This window comes from Maniola hyperantus, chromosome 13, assembly GCF_902806685.2.
Source record: "Maniola hyperantus chromosome 13, iAphHyp1.2, whole genome shotgun sequence".
NCBI classification, from domain to species: Eukaryota; Metazoa; Arthropoda; class Insecta; order Lepidoptera; family Nymphalidae; genus Maniola; species Maniola hyperantus.
This window is the reverse complement of record NC_048548.1, coordinates 5616279-5633405: the sequence shown is the minus strand read 5'-3', so window position 1 is coordinate 5633405 and position 17127 is coordinate 5616279. Positions and strand designations below refer to the sequence as shown.

The 17127-nt window shown below is 36.2% G+C and overlaps 2 protein-coding genes across 3 annotated transcripts in view; both read right to left on the bottom strand.

Moving 5' to 3' along the window:
* Nucleotides 1-16419, bottom strand: part of LOC117987724 (putative inorganic phosphate cotransporter) — a 37482-nt gene extending 21063 nt beyond the window's left edge. Inside the window, exon 1 of one of the 2 annotated variants that reach the window (XM_034974766.2) lies at nt 16100-16419. In XM_034974766.2, coding sequence (XP_034830657.1) covers nt 16100-16235 — 136 coding nt within the window. In that variant the 5' untranslated portion in view covers nt 16236-16419. Of the gene's footprint in view, nt 1-2988; nt 3241-16099 lie in introns of those variants that run through there. The other variant, XM_034974767.2, reaches the window with a different exon arrangement.
* LOC117987946 (lysophospholipid acyltransferase 7-like) overlaps nt 1-17127 on the bottom strand; it is a 300396-nt gene that overhangs the window by 48275 nt on the left and 234994 nt on the right. The gene's annotated exons all lie outside the window — the stretch shown is intronic.

Here is a 17127-nt window from a genome sequence, read left to right as displayed (position 1 = left end):
ACCGGTTTTTTTAATTGTATCTACTCACTTACTTAATATTGCCCAGTTTCAGCATGCGACCTCATTCACGTTTCAGATAGATTTACCTACATATTTCTAAATCTATTATTTACATTGATTGATAAAAGCAAGAGCATAACTTACTTTGTGGGATTTCATGGGCAAACTGTTCAAACAAGCAACTGACGGCCGACATCGATGGATTATTTAGGCATATTGTTATGGCAGAACAACATGAATATAAAAATATTGTTAAGATTTATAGATTAATATTACAAAAAGGCATTAATAATTGATCCTACTTAATACAGACGCTTTGCCTTAGTATCATCAACCTAATAACATTCGTAGTAAGTACCTACTACAGCTTTTTCCTACCACTTTATTGTATGGATACGTACGGATACGTATGGATTTACTTGTTTTTTTTTAAATTTATTAAAAATCCCGACAGAATTTATCAAAATCCTTTCTGTGTGCCCTAAGCGGGTCTACCTAGTTAGGTACGTTATGAATGCAAATTCTCAAGTAACTACCACCCAGGAGCTACCTTATAGGATCACTTTGTTGTCTGTCTGTCTGTCTGTCTGTCTGTCTGTCTGTCTGTCCGTCTGTCTGTCTGTCTGTCCGTCCGTCCGTCCGTCCGTCCGTCCGTTTGTCTGTCTGTCTGTCTGTCTGTCTGTCTGGCTGTCTGAACAAATACCTATTGCTATTTTCGACATTCAAAGTAAGATTGCTATGTCAAGTGGGGTATATATGAAAGGTCTTCACTTGTGCATTCTAAAACAGATTTTTTATTTATTTTTATACATCATAGTTTTTGAATTATCGTGCAAAATGTCGTAAAAATACGACTGCAGTACAGAACCCTCGTTGCGCGAGCCTGACTCGCACTTGGTTGGTTTTTCGAGGTTAATTATTGTACGTAGATATTATGAGTTGCATATTAATGTATGTTATAGTTTTATTGTATCTATTGTATTTGTGATTGATCGTAATCCTATTCGTTTCATTTAGTTTAGATTGATTTATTGTTATATACTAGCTGACCCACCAAACTTTTGACTATGGAACCCTACACTGCGCGTGGCCACGCACTTGGCCAGTTTATTTCCCTTTGAGGTATGGAACCCTAAAATATGAGACTTTGATGAGTAAGTAAGTAGGTAGGTAACCTACTTGTCAAAGTAAAATTCTTCACTTATCCTAATGGTACGATTACACCTAACGAGTACAGTGGCGAGTCAGTGTCCTCGGCCGAGTACTCGGTTGGTATAAACACATTAACGAGTGCGATTTCTGCAATTTCGCCACAATTTCTCAGCCACAGCACTGTCTCGGCCGAGTGATATTTTACTGTCTCGCTTCACTACTCGGTAGGTGTAATCGTACCATCAGACAGGTATCATTCCTGTCTGAGGATAAGTGAAGAACTTAAGTTAATTAATTTTTTTAAGTTTAAGTAAGTGGGTACCTATTTACTTAAATTTTACAATAAATTATTTCAACAGGTTTTTAAATTAGATGCAAGTAAGTAGGTAATTATTTAATAACCATGTGCGATTTCGTCATGAATGTCATTTAATTTATAATCGGTAAGTAGATGGTAGATACAACCTACACTGATATTTTCAATATCCATACTTCCATACTAATATTATAAATGCGAAAGTGTGTCTATCTGTCTGTCTGTGTCTGCTAGCCTTTTACGGCCCAACCGTTCAACGGATTTTGACGAAATTTGGTACAGCGATAGCTTACATCCCGGGGAAGGACATAGGCTACTTCTATTTTTATTCGACGAGGTCGCAGGCCATCAAAGAACTGTGTAGAGCTGATATCTGCACATTTTTTGACGATTTTTTAGTATAATTATGTGAATGTTGTGACTTATGTTAGGTATCCCCTCTGTATGACATGTAAAATTTAAATGACTGTTTTTATTTCTATTTTTTCTCTTGTTTTTGTATGACTTAATTAATTTACTTTTTGAATATTATATAATTTTAATGATTTTGTAATGTATATGTACTTACTAAAAATTTAACTGTAATATAATATTTAAATATTCATACACCAATATTCTAAGGTAGATAGATTCTGCATAAGGCTCGCCAACTAATTTTTATTTTATTTTATTTTATTTATTTTATTTTGTTTATTTGAAAGTAATCAACAGCGTAAATACATAATTATTATTTAAATTTAAATCTAGGTATAACAGAAGGCCAAAAGAGATTACTTAAAATTATAATTAAACTATTTTAACAGAATAGAGTTAGAATAAATGTAGGTATATACAATAATAAAATAAAATTACAACAGTGTGTGTATGATTGTGTGTGTGTGTGTATGCGTGTGTGAGTGTGTGCTTATGTGTGTGTGTGTGTGAGCGTGTGTGTATGTGTGTGTGTAACTGGGAGTGTATGATTGCATGCATATTTAGATGTTAGCTATAACCATGTTATGTCACCTGCATTCTTATAAATAAATTTATTATTTATTTATTTATTTTATTTATGAGATGTGATTCAGAATTTAGATATGTAGATTCAGATAGGTAGCTACTTAACGTAGGTATTTTAAGTATATTAATAGTTGTTTTAAGATAAGGTCCTGCTGAACATATTTAGTGTGCAAATCCCTGCAAGAGATCTAATGTCCAGCGATGGCCTTCCATCGGTTGGTACCTACTACCTACTAGCGACAACGGCGAATATAACATTAATAGGGATCATTTTTATATCAATAATCATTTTTAGGGAATTAATAATAATTGAAACACTGCTTGGATCCAACACCATATGAAACTCTACTGCAGCTATTCACTTAACAGCAGTCAAGCTTGCTGATGGTTATCATACAGCATGCTTTTCCGTATCTCCGGCGTGCTGGCCCGAACCCAGAATTTCCTAAAAACGTCTATAAAAAATACTTAACTTTCGCATAATGCTAAAAGTTCACCTAAAAGGTATGATAGGTACTCACATTTCGATAAAAGTAACTGCCAGCCGGTCAACATTTTGTAAAACAATACAGTTCACCACTAAATAAAAATCACTAAAAGTCTTTAAAATTCTCAATAATAATACGCAAGTAATGTCCAATATTTATTTACAAATTTTCGTAAAAATTACAAGTTTTCATTTAAGTATGTCAGCTTTTCATCTATCCGATCGTAAACGTAAACTACAAAAGTTTGCGAAATGCGCGCCCGCATCGAACGCGCGAGTTTTACCGGCGCGGTGCAGGCTTTGAATCAAACGGCCGCGCGCTCAACTCCCCTCTATATAGCCTTCCTGCATACTCGCGCTGCACCAATTACTGGGATAACATTTTAAATGACTTCGTTTTACTAGATAAAGTTCAAAATTAAAAACTCCGCACATCCCTTGTACAAAGCGGATATGTGGGACGCACTGCCTCTGCCAGGATACCTACCCGCTAAAAACCCAGCGGCACTCCGCGTCATGAATCTCAGGATCCCGAGTATTGAATGCGAATGAGAGGTCCCGACGTTAAACTAGCTAGCACAGGTTTTCAATTATTTTACAAATTCCTGAAAGGCCGACAACCCACTGGCAATTCTTGGTGTTGCAAATGTTCATGAGCGACGGTAATCAATCAACATCAGGTAATACCCAGCCTGCTCGTTTGCTCGCTATTTTTAATCTTTAAAAAATTCTAAGGCGGGAAAAGGAGAGCATAATGTCTCCTTCTTTCCCCCTGTCTTCTTTTGCGGAGCGGGTGAGTGAGCGTCCAGCTCTCATTCCCTATTATCATTCACATACAGACTGCTAAAAAGTAAATTAAATATTACACTACAACCAATACAAACCTAGATGATTGTTATATCACTGACACACTTCCGGGGGCGGTTATTAATGGAACCAGTTTTATTTGTAACACCGGCGGTCAAGTTTAACATGCAGAAATACTTTTTTTCTCACCCGGACTCGTGAGACACTATTTTCTGCAACGTATTGTGCTATTTTTGTTGTTGTTCAGAATTAACGTAGACGACCGCTTTTTGTCTAAGACCTATTTGATCCGACACGTGTTTCACTACAAGCGTTGAGCGATTGTCCGTACACTCAGTCTTTACTACAAAGTTACGTAGGGCACTAGCCCTGGCTTGATGGGGAGCCCGGAAATGCCACATATAGGTATTATTTTTCATTCAATACATCTATTAAAAACCATATTGCTTTTTTAGTTCAACAGATAATTAACAAAGCTTGTAGAGACTTCAACAGATAATTAACAAAGTGTGTAGCAGTTGCTTAGCAAAACTTTGCTCAGCAGAAGTTTCCAACAAACTTCGGCCGACTTCATTGGTAGGTACTACCTAGTGCAAACTTTTCCCACTCTTCAATAAAATACGAATACAACTTGAGTTACAAGTTGGCGTCAAACAACTGCTTCAATCAGAACTTCCGACGGCAAGTCAACACAACGAGTTCTAGTCGCCAAAAATTGAGAGGTTTTTTTTGTTTTTCATCAAGGGTGCCAAACTATTCCCTGCATGCATTAGTTAGTTATCCGTCAAAAATCCATACCAAGATTTTTGTAGGGCCGTTTCTATTATTTTTGCAGAATAAGTAAATAATATTCGCTGGACCGTAGGTAAGTATATTATTTATTTAAGACGACCATAACAACAACAACAACAACAACGCAACAATATTTTAGCGTCGATATCGACGCTAAAATATTGTTGCATTGGAGTTTGTTATTGTTATTGATTATAAAATTTTATGCGTCTTTGTATAATGCGTTTTGTTTATTTGTAGTTTTGTTACACTGAACATCCTCAAACTGTTTATTTTCCCTCAAGTCATAACATTTTCCTTAAGCCACAAGGAAGGATAGTTTCAGAATGAAAGACTACTGGTTCTGAATCACTTTTTTTGGTTTAGTTTTGCTACAATTTCTTATCTAGGTACTTATTTTAAAAAAATTAAAGAGGAAACTGGACCGTCAAAAAAAACTTGTCCACGAAGATTGGTAGGACTTGGAGTCAAAAACGTCGCTCTAATATCATATTCAGATACCTAATATATAAATCCCAGGATCGCGCTGCTGAAAGTCACCCTCGTCCAAATTGCGAGCTGTGGGACTTCAACACATACCTATAGGCACCTACTCACCTGGATAAATGATTCAAAAGATAACTTCCGACTTTTAGTCACGTGTCGCTTATTTAATTTTCTTACTACTAAATGCATGGTTATATATTTTAGATTAGATTAGAGAGTTGTTCAATTGAGTTAGCACCATTATGCAGTTTTGATTTGTGTGACAGCTGTCGAACGATTACGTCTAGTAGGTTACTGGGACTAGACCATTGGACTAACCAAGTAGATAGATATGTGGCAAGGAAGGCACGTAAGTACCTACTTACATATTACGTGTGAACCCTAAGATGACCCTAAGGTAAGGTTCTAATGCAAAAAGATTTAGGACGTTAAAAAATCAGTAACGGGAAAGTCTTTAGAAAAAAGCAAATGATTTAGCAACTTTAGCTCATAAGAAACTGAGGAAGACGACAGACATAATGGGCAGGTTCGAGGTTCTTCTTCCTCTCTCTGGGCTGGTTTCCGCACTTAACTGTTGTGTGTGCCTCTTACTGCCGAAATCTTCAATCGCTGAAGGTTTGAGGTTATACTAAACTAAACTAAACTGAAGTTGCGAGCTGATGGTATATTTTTATTTCGGCTGACGTCAAAATGGCGTCATTTCAATGTTAATAAGACATGGTTCAGGCGCAATAGCAATTTGCGGGACTTGTATTGATTCTAGTAGGTATATTTAATAAAATGGTGGTTTTTAACCTTCCGACTGACGCAGATACTCACCGAACATGGCGGCTTCGGTAAGTATCTGCATCGCATAGGTCGGGACCAATCGCCCGATTGACTGCACCATTGCGAGGACCGCCTCAAGGACACGGCGCAGCATACCCTGGAGAAGTACCAAGCTTCGACGGAACAGCGCTGCACACTCGATGCGGCAATCGGTAGTGATAGGACAGCGTGGAGTGCAAAGGAAGCAGCGGAGCGTGAGAGGGAATTTTGGGGACGGATCCCTCTCGCAGCAGACGCACCGGGCGTATATCCGTTAAAACGTAAGGATTCCTATTAAAGGTATATGAGGAAAGCTAAGCTTACGGGCAAGTCCTAAGACTTTTAGTGTGCTCTAGGTAACCTACCTAGAGCACATTAAAAGTCTTCTTAGGTACAGAAAAGGGGCTTTAAAATTATTGCGCTCGTCAAATTACCGTATGTTTTTGGTGTCAATTTCAATGTTCATTCATGGGTTTAATGGGCACGTTTTGACTGAGGAAATCGTTACGTAGTAGAAGGACGAATGTCTAAACGACGTTTATTATGCTCCTTTTGAGGAAACCAAGTTATTTCAGAAAAAATACAGGAAACCCGGATAAAAATTATTATTTTATTTTAATGTAGCCACTTAGGTATACTTACTTATGTTTATACGGGGATACTTGTCAAATCATAAGTTCAATATCCTCTTTTTATAAAATCGGTTTAATAATTTAAGTGCAGGTACAGAAATCCTTGTGTGCATGCAACTTGTCAAATAGTACAGTAAAAAAATAAGGTTAAACACCAGGCACATAATAATATACTATGCCTAATCATTACCTATAGACTACTGTGAACACATTCGCAGCCAATTTTATTGGCATATTTATTATTCTGGTTATAAAGAACATTCCTTGAAAAATAAAAATTACATTTTATTGCTAAAGCATTCTATTGATAATTTACCAATGTTAATATTATTAGGCAGGTATTATTTACTGATTCGTAGATATAAGATGAATACGATCGAATTAACGTTTTCTCATTTTTTTAGAGTTCTAGGTAGGTATATAAAAATGTTAAAATTGAACCCTGGTGCGATTAAGTCTGTCCCGTCCGTCCGTTTGTAATAAGCCTAACTGCTTATTTCAGTTAAGAACTATTAATTAATTCGACTTGAAATTTGGAATAGCAGAACTAGGTATATAGCAAACATAGCAAATGATGATGAATTCAAAAAATATTGTTGTAATATTTTTGCAAAAGAGACCCAAACGGAAAGGCCTTTATTTGCAGATTCTAAAATTGTTCTTTTTAAGCTCCTTAGTTTAAAATGTCTACATACTGTTACCCATCCTCCCTATCCTAAGAATCCTAAAAAAGATGTCCTAAGAATTGAAATATAATATAAATTTCGATACGCTTAGGAAAGTGAAAAATCAGTAATACCTAACTATACTTTATCAAGGTTTAATATTATGTAGACTTTACAGGAAAAATAAACGAAAGTCTCTAACTAGCACAGTCTCTAACTTAATAACTCATCGCGTGATTCTAGTTGGTTGGTAGCTATATTTCTGAATAACTGCTTAAAATGTAATATTATGTTCCTTTACAAACTACGGAACCCTCGGTGAACGAGTCTGACTCGCGCTTGGCCGGATTATTTTGGCGTGTTCTAGGAAAGTGTTCGTAAACACATTTGGTGATATTGAATATATAAATATGCACGTAAGAAATAAATAACAATTATAAAATAAGTATATACTCTCTGTAAATCTATTAACAATAAAGTTGTTTTAAATTAAATTAAATTAAAATAAGTTATAACTTTAGTTACAACTAACAACACTATTTTTCTTTGTTAAAAAAGCTTTAAAACTATTTTGATGCCTTTCTGATGAAACCGGTTTGGGAACTTTTGGAATTTTTTATAACATTATTTTCCAAGAATCTTTTCGATTGATTTTTTTAACTTACGAGATCTTATTTGTAAGTTTACAAGATTATAATTATGCAAATTATTTACGGTATTTTTTTCCATAAATAATATTTTCTAAATAAATTAAATATTATCGTGTCTTGACCTTCCTAAATACTTTGAATTCGTTAGCACTTAGTTGTAGATATGTGTATTTTCTCACAATTCATTATGTCCTGTCTTATATAAATAAGAACTTATTTTGGGAAGCCATTAGCACATATCTGCAAAATAAATAGTAAGTAGTGAACTGACCACATAAATAAGTAAAGTCCTATTTTATAGGCGCATCTTTTCTTAAAAATCTCCACGATATTAATATGTAAGTATTTCGTGATGGTGTTTGTAATCAGAAACTGAAAAAAATTGATGAAAAATTATAGCTTTCCCTGCGGGAATAATGCGGGTTCTAACCAGCGAAATTCGTTACGAAGATACCTAAGCTCAAAGATGAAGGTTTTGATATAAGTAGGCTTAACATTCAATGTGCTAGTTTTAAGATTATTTTATTGAAATATCCAAATATTTTAAAACACTTAAGTATCTACAAAAAAATAATTGTAAATTGCTGTAATATTTACCTAGTAATAATTAGATATTGTTAAGTATTAAGTAGAAATTTCTTATGTCTAGGGTCCTAGATAATATTCTGAGAATATAGACTTTGAGGGTGCAGTACGTATTTCAAATTGCAAAAATCAGTGCATGCTCAAAAATATATATTATGCAAATCTAGGTACCTATAAAGTATAATAATTTTATTATAATAGAGATATAGATAATGATATAAGTAATATACTTAGGTTACGGAAATCAATCATGCTTAGAATGCAAAAACATGCAAAAACTGCAGGGGCTTGTCGCATGCAAAAAATTGGGTTAATCTCTAAACGTAATTCACTCCAAACTCGGTCTCCAGTTCCGTTTAGGGTTAGTCAACTGTCAATGAGAAATATTCTCGTTACGCCCAGCACATCGATGAATTTGAAGTATTTAGAACGAACCGATTAGCCTTAGCCGTTTAGCATTCCTGCTTTAATTGTTAAATATGAGATTATCTGTTATTTAATAGAAAGTAACAAACAGGTCAAGTGACGAAATAGATAATTCGACAATAATTTGATTTTCGGTAAGCAAAACTCTCTCAGGGACTGTATACCAACCTAACTCCAAGGAGTTAGGCGCTACACACACCGGCACAGTGCATTTATATTTACTTTCACTATGGTCACTATTTATTATGCGTAGCAATAAGCGTCGTTTCTGTAAACTTAAAAAAATTGCACCCCTGCGTAGCATAAAGCAGTGCGCCGCTTAGGTACCCTTTGAATCTCCTCATCATACATTTCAACCATAATGATTTCAGTACCTACGCGTAAGTTATCAATGTAACCTGCATTCAAATAACCTAGACGTCGAATGATAAAATAAATAAATAAAATAAAAATCTTTTTTATTCAAATAAACTTTTACAAGTAGGTACTTTCGAATAGTCGGATGCATCTACCACTGGTTCGGAATGCCTTTCCTACCGAGAAGAACCAGCAAGAAACTCGGCGGTTGCTCTTTTCAAATATTTGATATAAGTACAAGATTATGCCATGTACTTATACAAAAATATTTGCAGTCCTGTGCGTTGCTGGAACGAGCTGCAGGTCAAATCCACGCTCTTTTATCATACTTAACTTCTAATAAGTAGGTACGACATAATTCCATTTATTAGTACCAGCATAAATGCAAATTGATAAATCACTGAAAAACATATTTTCTTTACGAGCAAATTCTGACAGAAACCTATATGATATGCAAGACGTCACACCGAAAGCGCGCGTATGCGTGTTTGATTTGTAAAAGTCTAGAAGCTTATTGAAAAAAACCAGTCAAGTGCGAGTCGGATCTCGCTCTCTTACGGTTCCGTACATAATTAGTTATGAACATTATATTTTTAGTATACCTGCCTATGAAATATTTCTTTTCCGAATTAGAACAGCGCATTAAACCGTGAAAGAAGAACTCAAAAAATGTTCGTTTGTTTTGGTAGTTTGTAAGCTGTGATTAATTAATTTTGGTATATTATGTACCATAATATACTAAATATTAAAAACAACGATTTATAAATAAATCGTTGTAAGTACTTAATTTGTCGCCATTTCCTTTTTTTAAAGATTAAAATAAAAAAATACGTTCGTACTCTACTCAACGAGCTCTAAACAATGATAGGTACTCCACATGCTAGGGTAAGAAAAAAAATCTTTTTCCGGCTCCTTTTTCATATTGTATTGGGAACCCCCCTTAAAAATTATTTAATTTAATTTATAATTTAATATTTGGTTTTTGTCAACGATCTAACCAAATACAATTTCAGGTCTGTAACGCATTTCGTCTACGAGCTAGATACCTGTGACTGAAGGGCAGACGGACAGACAGTCCGCCAGCAGTGACATTAATTATAGGGCTCCGTTTTTACCCTTTGAAACCCTCGAAACCCTAAAAAGCACATAAAGGGATTAACTTAATCTGCACAAAGCAGTACCTACGCAGACAATCGGGGAGAGAACGCCCCGCACAACCCCCGCGCTAACCTGGTGCGGGCGAGCGCGAGTGACGTGCGAGTGTTGGGCTTCCCGCCGCCTTATACCCCGATTGCCATCTCGACCTGTCGCGGTAGCTAGTAAGTACATTTCTACCAGACTATCTATCAAGTATCAAGTGAGATCGCAGTCTAGTGCAAACCTGTCAGCAATAAAAAAGGTACCTAGGTAGATACTTACGTAGGTAATTGGTAGACACCCAATTACTATAATATCTAGTTACTGGTTGCATATTAAGGTGACCGCACATTATCTATAGAGGCAAGCTGCACGCGGCGGACGCAATAGTTTTTCAGTAGGTAATGAAAATGTGGATGTGCGAGATGGTCCCTCCCCGATTGCCGTCTTGACTTGTTGCGTACAGATGAAGATTGGCAATTGGCGTCAGTAAAAAGTAACCTCTCTTTTCTTAACTTGAATGTAGTTTATCGACCTATTTGGTCTGCAAGTGAGGCGTGACGGCGGAGATGTCTATCGTGCTAGCTAGGGTGGGATTGGCCAACACCAACCTGCTCTACGTCTCGCCCAATATGAAAGGCAAGGAAATTTTATTTAATTAAAAATGGGTAATCTGGCAATATCAGGGAGCCGATTAACCGACATATACACGTAAACATAATTTCGGTAAAAATGCATTGCAATTTGCATTCCGTGCGTGCGCCTCATGCGGCGTATGCCCTACTGCCGTTATAAGCGATCACCTTAATGACGAGGTGCGGCAGACTATATGGCTACTTTGAAACTATGTGTCTACCTAGGATGATACTAGATAATATAATATAGTATCTAACAATATATCCCATAGGTATCTTTCTTAATCTGTCGTCATGTTCTGTGACCCGAGACCTGAAACCGCCAGCTCTCGTTCAGGTGCTGATACTCGAGAGCTGGCGCTTATTTAGCTTAGCTCAACGGCTAAGCCTGGCAATAGAGAGACACGCCATTGTCTTGGGCAATAATATGTCCATTAATGTCTAATGATCATTTAATTGGACGGTAATGAGAAGGTAACAACGGTAGAAAGCAATGTTTGATAAGACGAGTAAAAAAAACCGGCCAAATGCGAGTCAGACTCTGTCACCGAAAGGTCCCTACCTACTACAGTCGTATTTTCCCGACATTTTGCACGATAAATCAAAAAAATTTAAGTATGCATAAACATAAATAAAAAACTGTTTTAGATTGTAGAAGTGAAGCCTTTTCATAATAATATGATACCTCACTTGATATGTATAATCTTACTTTAAATAAGTTGAAAATACTTATTAATTATTTGTTCATGAACACATTTTGATTTTTTTTTGTGATTAACCACAAACTCACAGGTTTCGGATGCTATAAGACCTACCTAGGTACCTGCCAAACTTTATGATCCTAGGTCAACGGGAACTACCCTATAGGTTTCTTGACAGACACGACAGGCAGACAGACAGACAACGAAGTGATCTTATAAGGATACTTTTTTCCTTTTGAGGTACGAAACCCTAAAAATCCCAATTACACGCGAGCCATAAAAGCAGAGCAATCACTTTATTTTATGATTCCCGGTTTCACCTAGGTAATTAATGGTTTTCCTAGTTAAGATTTCCATAATCACTAGGCGCGGCAGACTGTCTGGCTTCTTTACTGCTTACCAGTAGGACAGGTTCTTGACGACTTGGCTGTAATTTTCCAAGATGTGATCCAATGTAAAATTGCTAAGTGTCGCTCGCTGTAACAACTTGGAAATTATCTTTAACTTACTTATTATTTAGGGGCTATATTTAAAAAAAATGTAAAATGTTTTTTCCAAAAGTCAAATAATTTATTGAAAATATCTAATAAATTACACTTTTTGATGGTCGGTTGTTGGATTTGTAAGATACAGCGGTGGTAATTATTACGCAAACATTCCAAACGCGCCCAGGTCTGAGAAGAGCCCACAACAAACTCAGCCGGGTACATTGCAGTAGAATCTACGTCCTACATTATGGGTACAAACTGCCAATCTATTATGCACTTTAATGTGCACAAGTTGGATGCAGCTCACAAAAGAACACTAAATAAAAACACAATACCTAACTTACCTGACAATAGAGTAGGTACCTAGCTACCTACAACGTGCTACTATACCTACCCAGCTATTGTACCTATGATTCCAAGTGAAAAACTAATTTTTCCGTGTTATAAAATTGTGTATTAAAATAAATAAGAAAATCGTCGTCCCTCGCCATGGTCTGCATAAAATTGCAAAAAGAAGGTCACGATTATATTTTTATACTGATCCTTTTGTCAGGATTTTTTTCTGATAAATAATTTGCAAAAAAAATATGCATTTATTTGCAGGTGAACTTCATTTTCTTCAAGGGTACCTACGTAATATTTAACTTAGTAAAATGCAACATTATAACAAAATAACAAGGCATTGTGTACCTACCTAAGTACTTCAAAAATCAATAATAATCGATCACAATCTTTGACTTTTGATACAATCTGGAATGGATTATATTATCATTCCCTAGGATACTAAAGTTCCTAGAAGCACTCAGATGTCATTCATTAATTATCTCACGTTACCGGTAGGTACATTTATGCAAGTGCATTATACCTACTTACTTGTTTTAAAGTTTATTGTTATCAATCATTAAAAGAAATTGCTTGTTTAACCTTAATTAACTCTTCGATTAGGTTATACCTACTTCTTGACTTATACATATACCTACTCAATCTTTTTATCGTTTTTAACTTAGATAAATAATTAGGTAGGTAGAGACCCTGGGGCTATGGACTATGGAGTTTTAATGCTAAAAAAAATTACGAGAATAATATAAACATTTCTTATGCTGCTATATGAACAAATAACTAAAAAAACACTGAAAATATCAACTCTACCTATATTTATATTACAGTTCATAGAGTAAGTAAGTAAGTAATAGAGTCCCGTTGGCAGCCTTTGGGTACGGAACCCTAAAAATGGGGTGGGTCTCACCCGGTAATACAAATACTACCTACTTGTGTCACTTGCGTTTTTATACCGCAACTATTCGCGACCAAGAAAACACTAAGAAAACGATCTACGATGCGTAATTTGTTACATTAGTATACCTACTGCCTGCTTTGACAGTTATTTGTTTTCAGATACATTACGTCTTGTAGTGGCTATTTTCTGTAAGATATCGTCGATTTTGATTTTTACCAGGCGTTAAAAAACGCTCTAAATGGGAATACGGAGACATTTTGTAGGAGGACATGATTGAGTCTCACTATTTCCATTCGTCGTTTCTTAAGTCAATGGGTATAATGAGACTACCTACCAGTGGGGTGATTCTCTAACTCGTGCTAAGAGCTCGTGTTTTAATCCGTTGAAGGTTTTCTACGAAAAAATATTTTACTACCACCCAGTGAAGCAGCAATGTAGAACCAACCAACCTCGGTGGCTATCATTCTGTGTTAGACACTGAGTTAGCGAATCACCTAGCAGGTACCTATAGGTATTGTAGGTAGGCAAACATATAAAAGGTTTACATTTAAAGTAGGTACATGGATAGGTACGGGTCGTATCTACTCCGTGCAGTGGAAGTTTTGCATGGCCTACTTTTCTTCAATCATGCTGATAGGTACCTACTTGGTAGTTATAAGGTACGTACATAATATCATCAGCGATGACATGGAGGTTACCTTGTTTACGTATATTCCTTGGAACAAATAATATCTAATTAGTTGCATTCTTTACTGCTTGTTTACTATACACACAGTAGGTACCTAGAAGCTCTAGGTCCAGCTAGGATTCCATTCTTAAAACTTTTAGTATTAAACTAGCTGCCCTGGCGAACTTCGTTCCGCCTAACAGTCGATTCAATTTTTTTTAAACTTTCTCTCCGTAAGAACCATCCTCGTACTTCAAGGAATATTATGAAAAAAGAATTAGCGAAATCGGTTTAGCTGTTCTCGAGATTTGCGAAGAGCAACACATTTAGCGATTCATTTTTCTATTATAGAAGAGAATAGGTAGGTACCTACTACCTACCAAACTACAGCCACGGTAAAGATAACATTACCGTGCTACAGCGAAGCTAAGGTAAGGTTAGTGTGTTATCTATGGGTAAGGTCGTGAGTTCAATAGTGTTTATGTAGTAAATAGGTAAGTACGCGACAGGTCGAGATAGCAATCAGGGTATGAGGCGGGGACGCCCCGCACAGACGCATGTCACTCGCGCTTGCCCGCGCAGGGTTGGTGCGGGGGCTGTGTGGATGTGCGGGGTGTTCCCTCCCCGATTTCCATCTCGACCTGTCGCGGACTAGGGTTCAGGAAGCCTAAGCCTAAGTACGGTCCGCTCCGCTCCACTCCGCCCAGCTCCGCTCAGTGGAAACGCACGCTTATTATGCGCTCCCACATAAGATGAGCGGAGCGGATACGTGTTCAATAGACCAATCAGCACTGTTAGATTATGTGACCAATAAACGTAGGTTCACCAAGTTTATACAATGATCGTAAAACAATAAGTAGGTATAGTTTTATCTAAAGTTGCGCAGGTCATTGACTAGGTAGGTACTTAAGGATTAAATACACAAATCCAGCTCTATGAGATCTATTTTTGTACAATGCGCAGACCGTACCTACCTATTAGAAGAGAATGAAAACACTTATAAGTCCCGCAAATTGCTAATGCGCGTGGCTGCCATCTTAGTGACGTCAGCACTAGACTTTTCGAGGATGGTATATTTTTATTTCGGCTGACATCAAAATGACGTCATTTCGATGTTAATGAGACATGGTTCCAGCGCAATAGCAATTAGCTGGACTTATATCTATATCTTCCCTGTTGACTATTGGTCCGGTTTTAATATTTAGGTATGTACGCTGAACATAAAAGTCTAAGAAATTATAAACAAATACCTACTTAAACACATTTCTTTCCACATTAGTAAATACTTGTGAAAATAAGGAAAATTATCGGACTTTCCTTATGTACCTGCGATAAAAATCTCAAGCATTGTGATTCACATCATTGCCAGTTGGTATTCCCAAAAGGTAGCACTTCGAAGATCCGTTTTGGGTGTAAATAAGTGCTTAGTGATCAAAATTCAGTCCAAATATTTAATTATGATAATATCTAAGTACCTATACACCAAAACATTTTATGTTTTGGTTTATTTACACGCAGATTTTGGCCATTAGGTAGATATTATTACCATGTTACAGTTAAGTATTAGGTAATCTAAAATAAAATAAAAACATTTGATATTTATTAAAATGCAATGGTTACAGAGGCATCTCTAATTCTCTAGCCCTTGTGGCGCCCGTGTGCAACCAGTACCCTGGCGCCCTCTAGTCTAGTAGGAGCAGGGTCAAAATAGAATACTAACAGTTATATTTTCAAACGGAAATTCGGATGCAAATGGTGCAATTTTTAATGATGATTTTAAATGATGACTGCGTCGGCCATAACCGTCTTTGAGAGCGCCGGCATCGACGCATCTTTGGAGGTGTCGCATTAGAGGGCGCTCGGCGCCCCCTTAGACCCGGCGCCCGTGTGCGCCGCACACCCTGCACCATAGGTAAAGACGCCTCTGAGTGGTTACATCCTTCTCATAATAGGTAAATAGGTATCTAGATTTAACTCTCCTAATTTTAAAATACCTTTGGCGGAAGCTTTGCGTGAAAATCATTAGTTATATTATGTACTTACTTAATTAAAATATTGTAAGAGATTACTCACAAGATACCGTGTTCAAGGGATTGTTTTTGGGACGTCTCAGCAGCGGTGTCCATTCAGAATTAGATGCACCATATTTTTTGCCATGTGAACTTTCTGTAGAACAACTAGCCAAAATTATTCTTTCAATACAATTCATCGCAATCGCAAATCTACACACACGGTTAAAGTGCGTATGACACTCCACTTTTTGTTAAAATCTAAGAAGTTTTTTTTTGTATAGATACTTAGTTTAATAAAAGTAAGAAACGTAATTTATTAATAAATATATTGTCAAATTAAGTTACAACATCATCAGGTCCCACTATCAACTAGTGGTAAACCGAACTGGACAATATCAGGGGCATTGTAATTAATTTACTTATTAAATTAACGATGTACGAACTGATAAACTAAGGGACTTATTAGTTAGGTTGCCAACAAGATACGGAAAAGTACCTTTGTTTGTTCACAAAACATGACACAGTTACTATGATATTATCCAGTATTTTAGATCATTAGTGACTAAAAACTATTTGCTTACGTCTAGTATGTTTACTTTGAAGAGATTACTGTATGGAAATATTTCTTTGCTTTCTAACTATCTACTACAAAACAGGACATTCCTATTCTTAATTATTTTTAAGTTTTTATATCGATATAAGTAATTCCGTATCTACAAAGAAAATAGCTATCTCAGAAAAGTGAAATAGATACCTAGGTACAATACATTATACATTACGAACTATGACACGAGTGATTTATGTACAATAGTTACACCGTGCAATAATAGAAGGACTTGCTCAAGTCACAACACCGTGCAATAATAGACAGATTTACTCAAGTCACAAGACGTATAGTAAGTGTAGATATTATCTATTTTCCATCATAAAAATATTATGACCGCGAAACGCTTAAATATCTAAGTACCTAGGTAGTCTTTTATTGCATACTATAAAAATGGAATACATACTTACTTTAGACACGGATAAGCGTGATGTAAATTAAAAGTCTTTACCAAGTAGGATCCGTCCATGTAAATAAATGTCTTT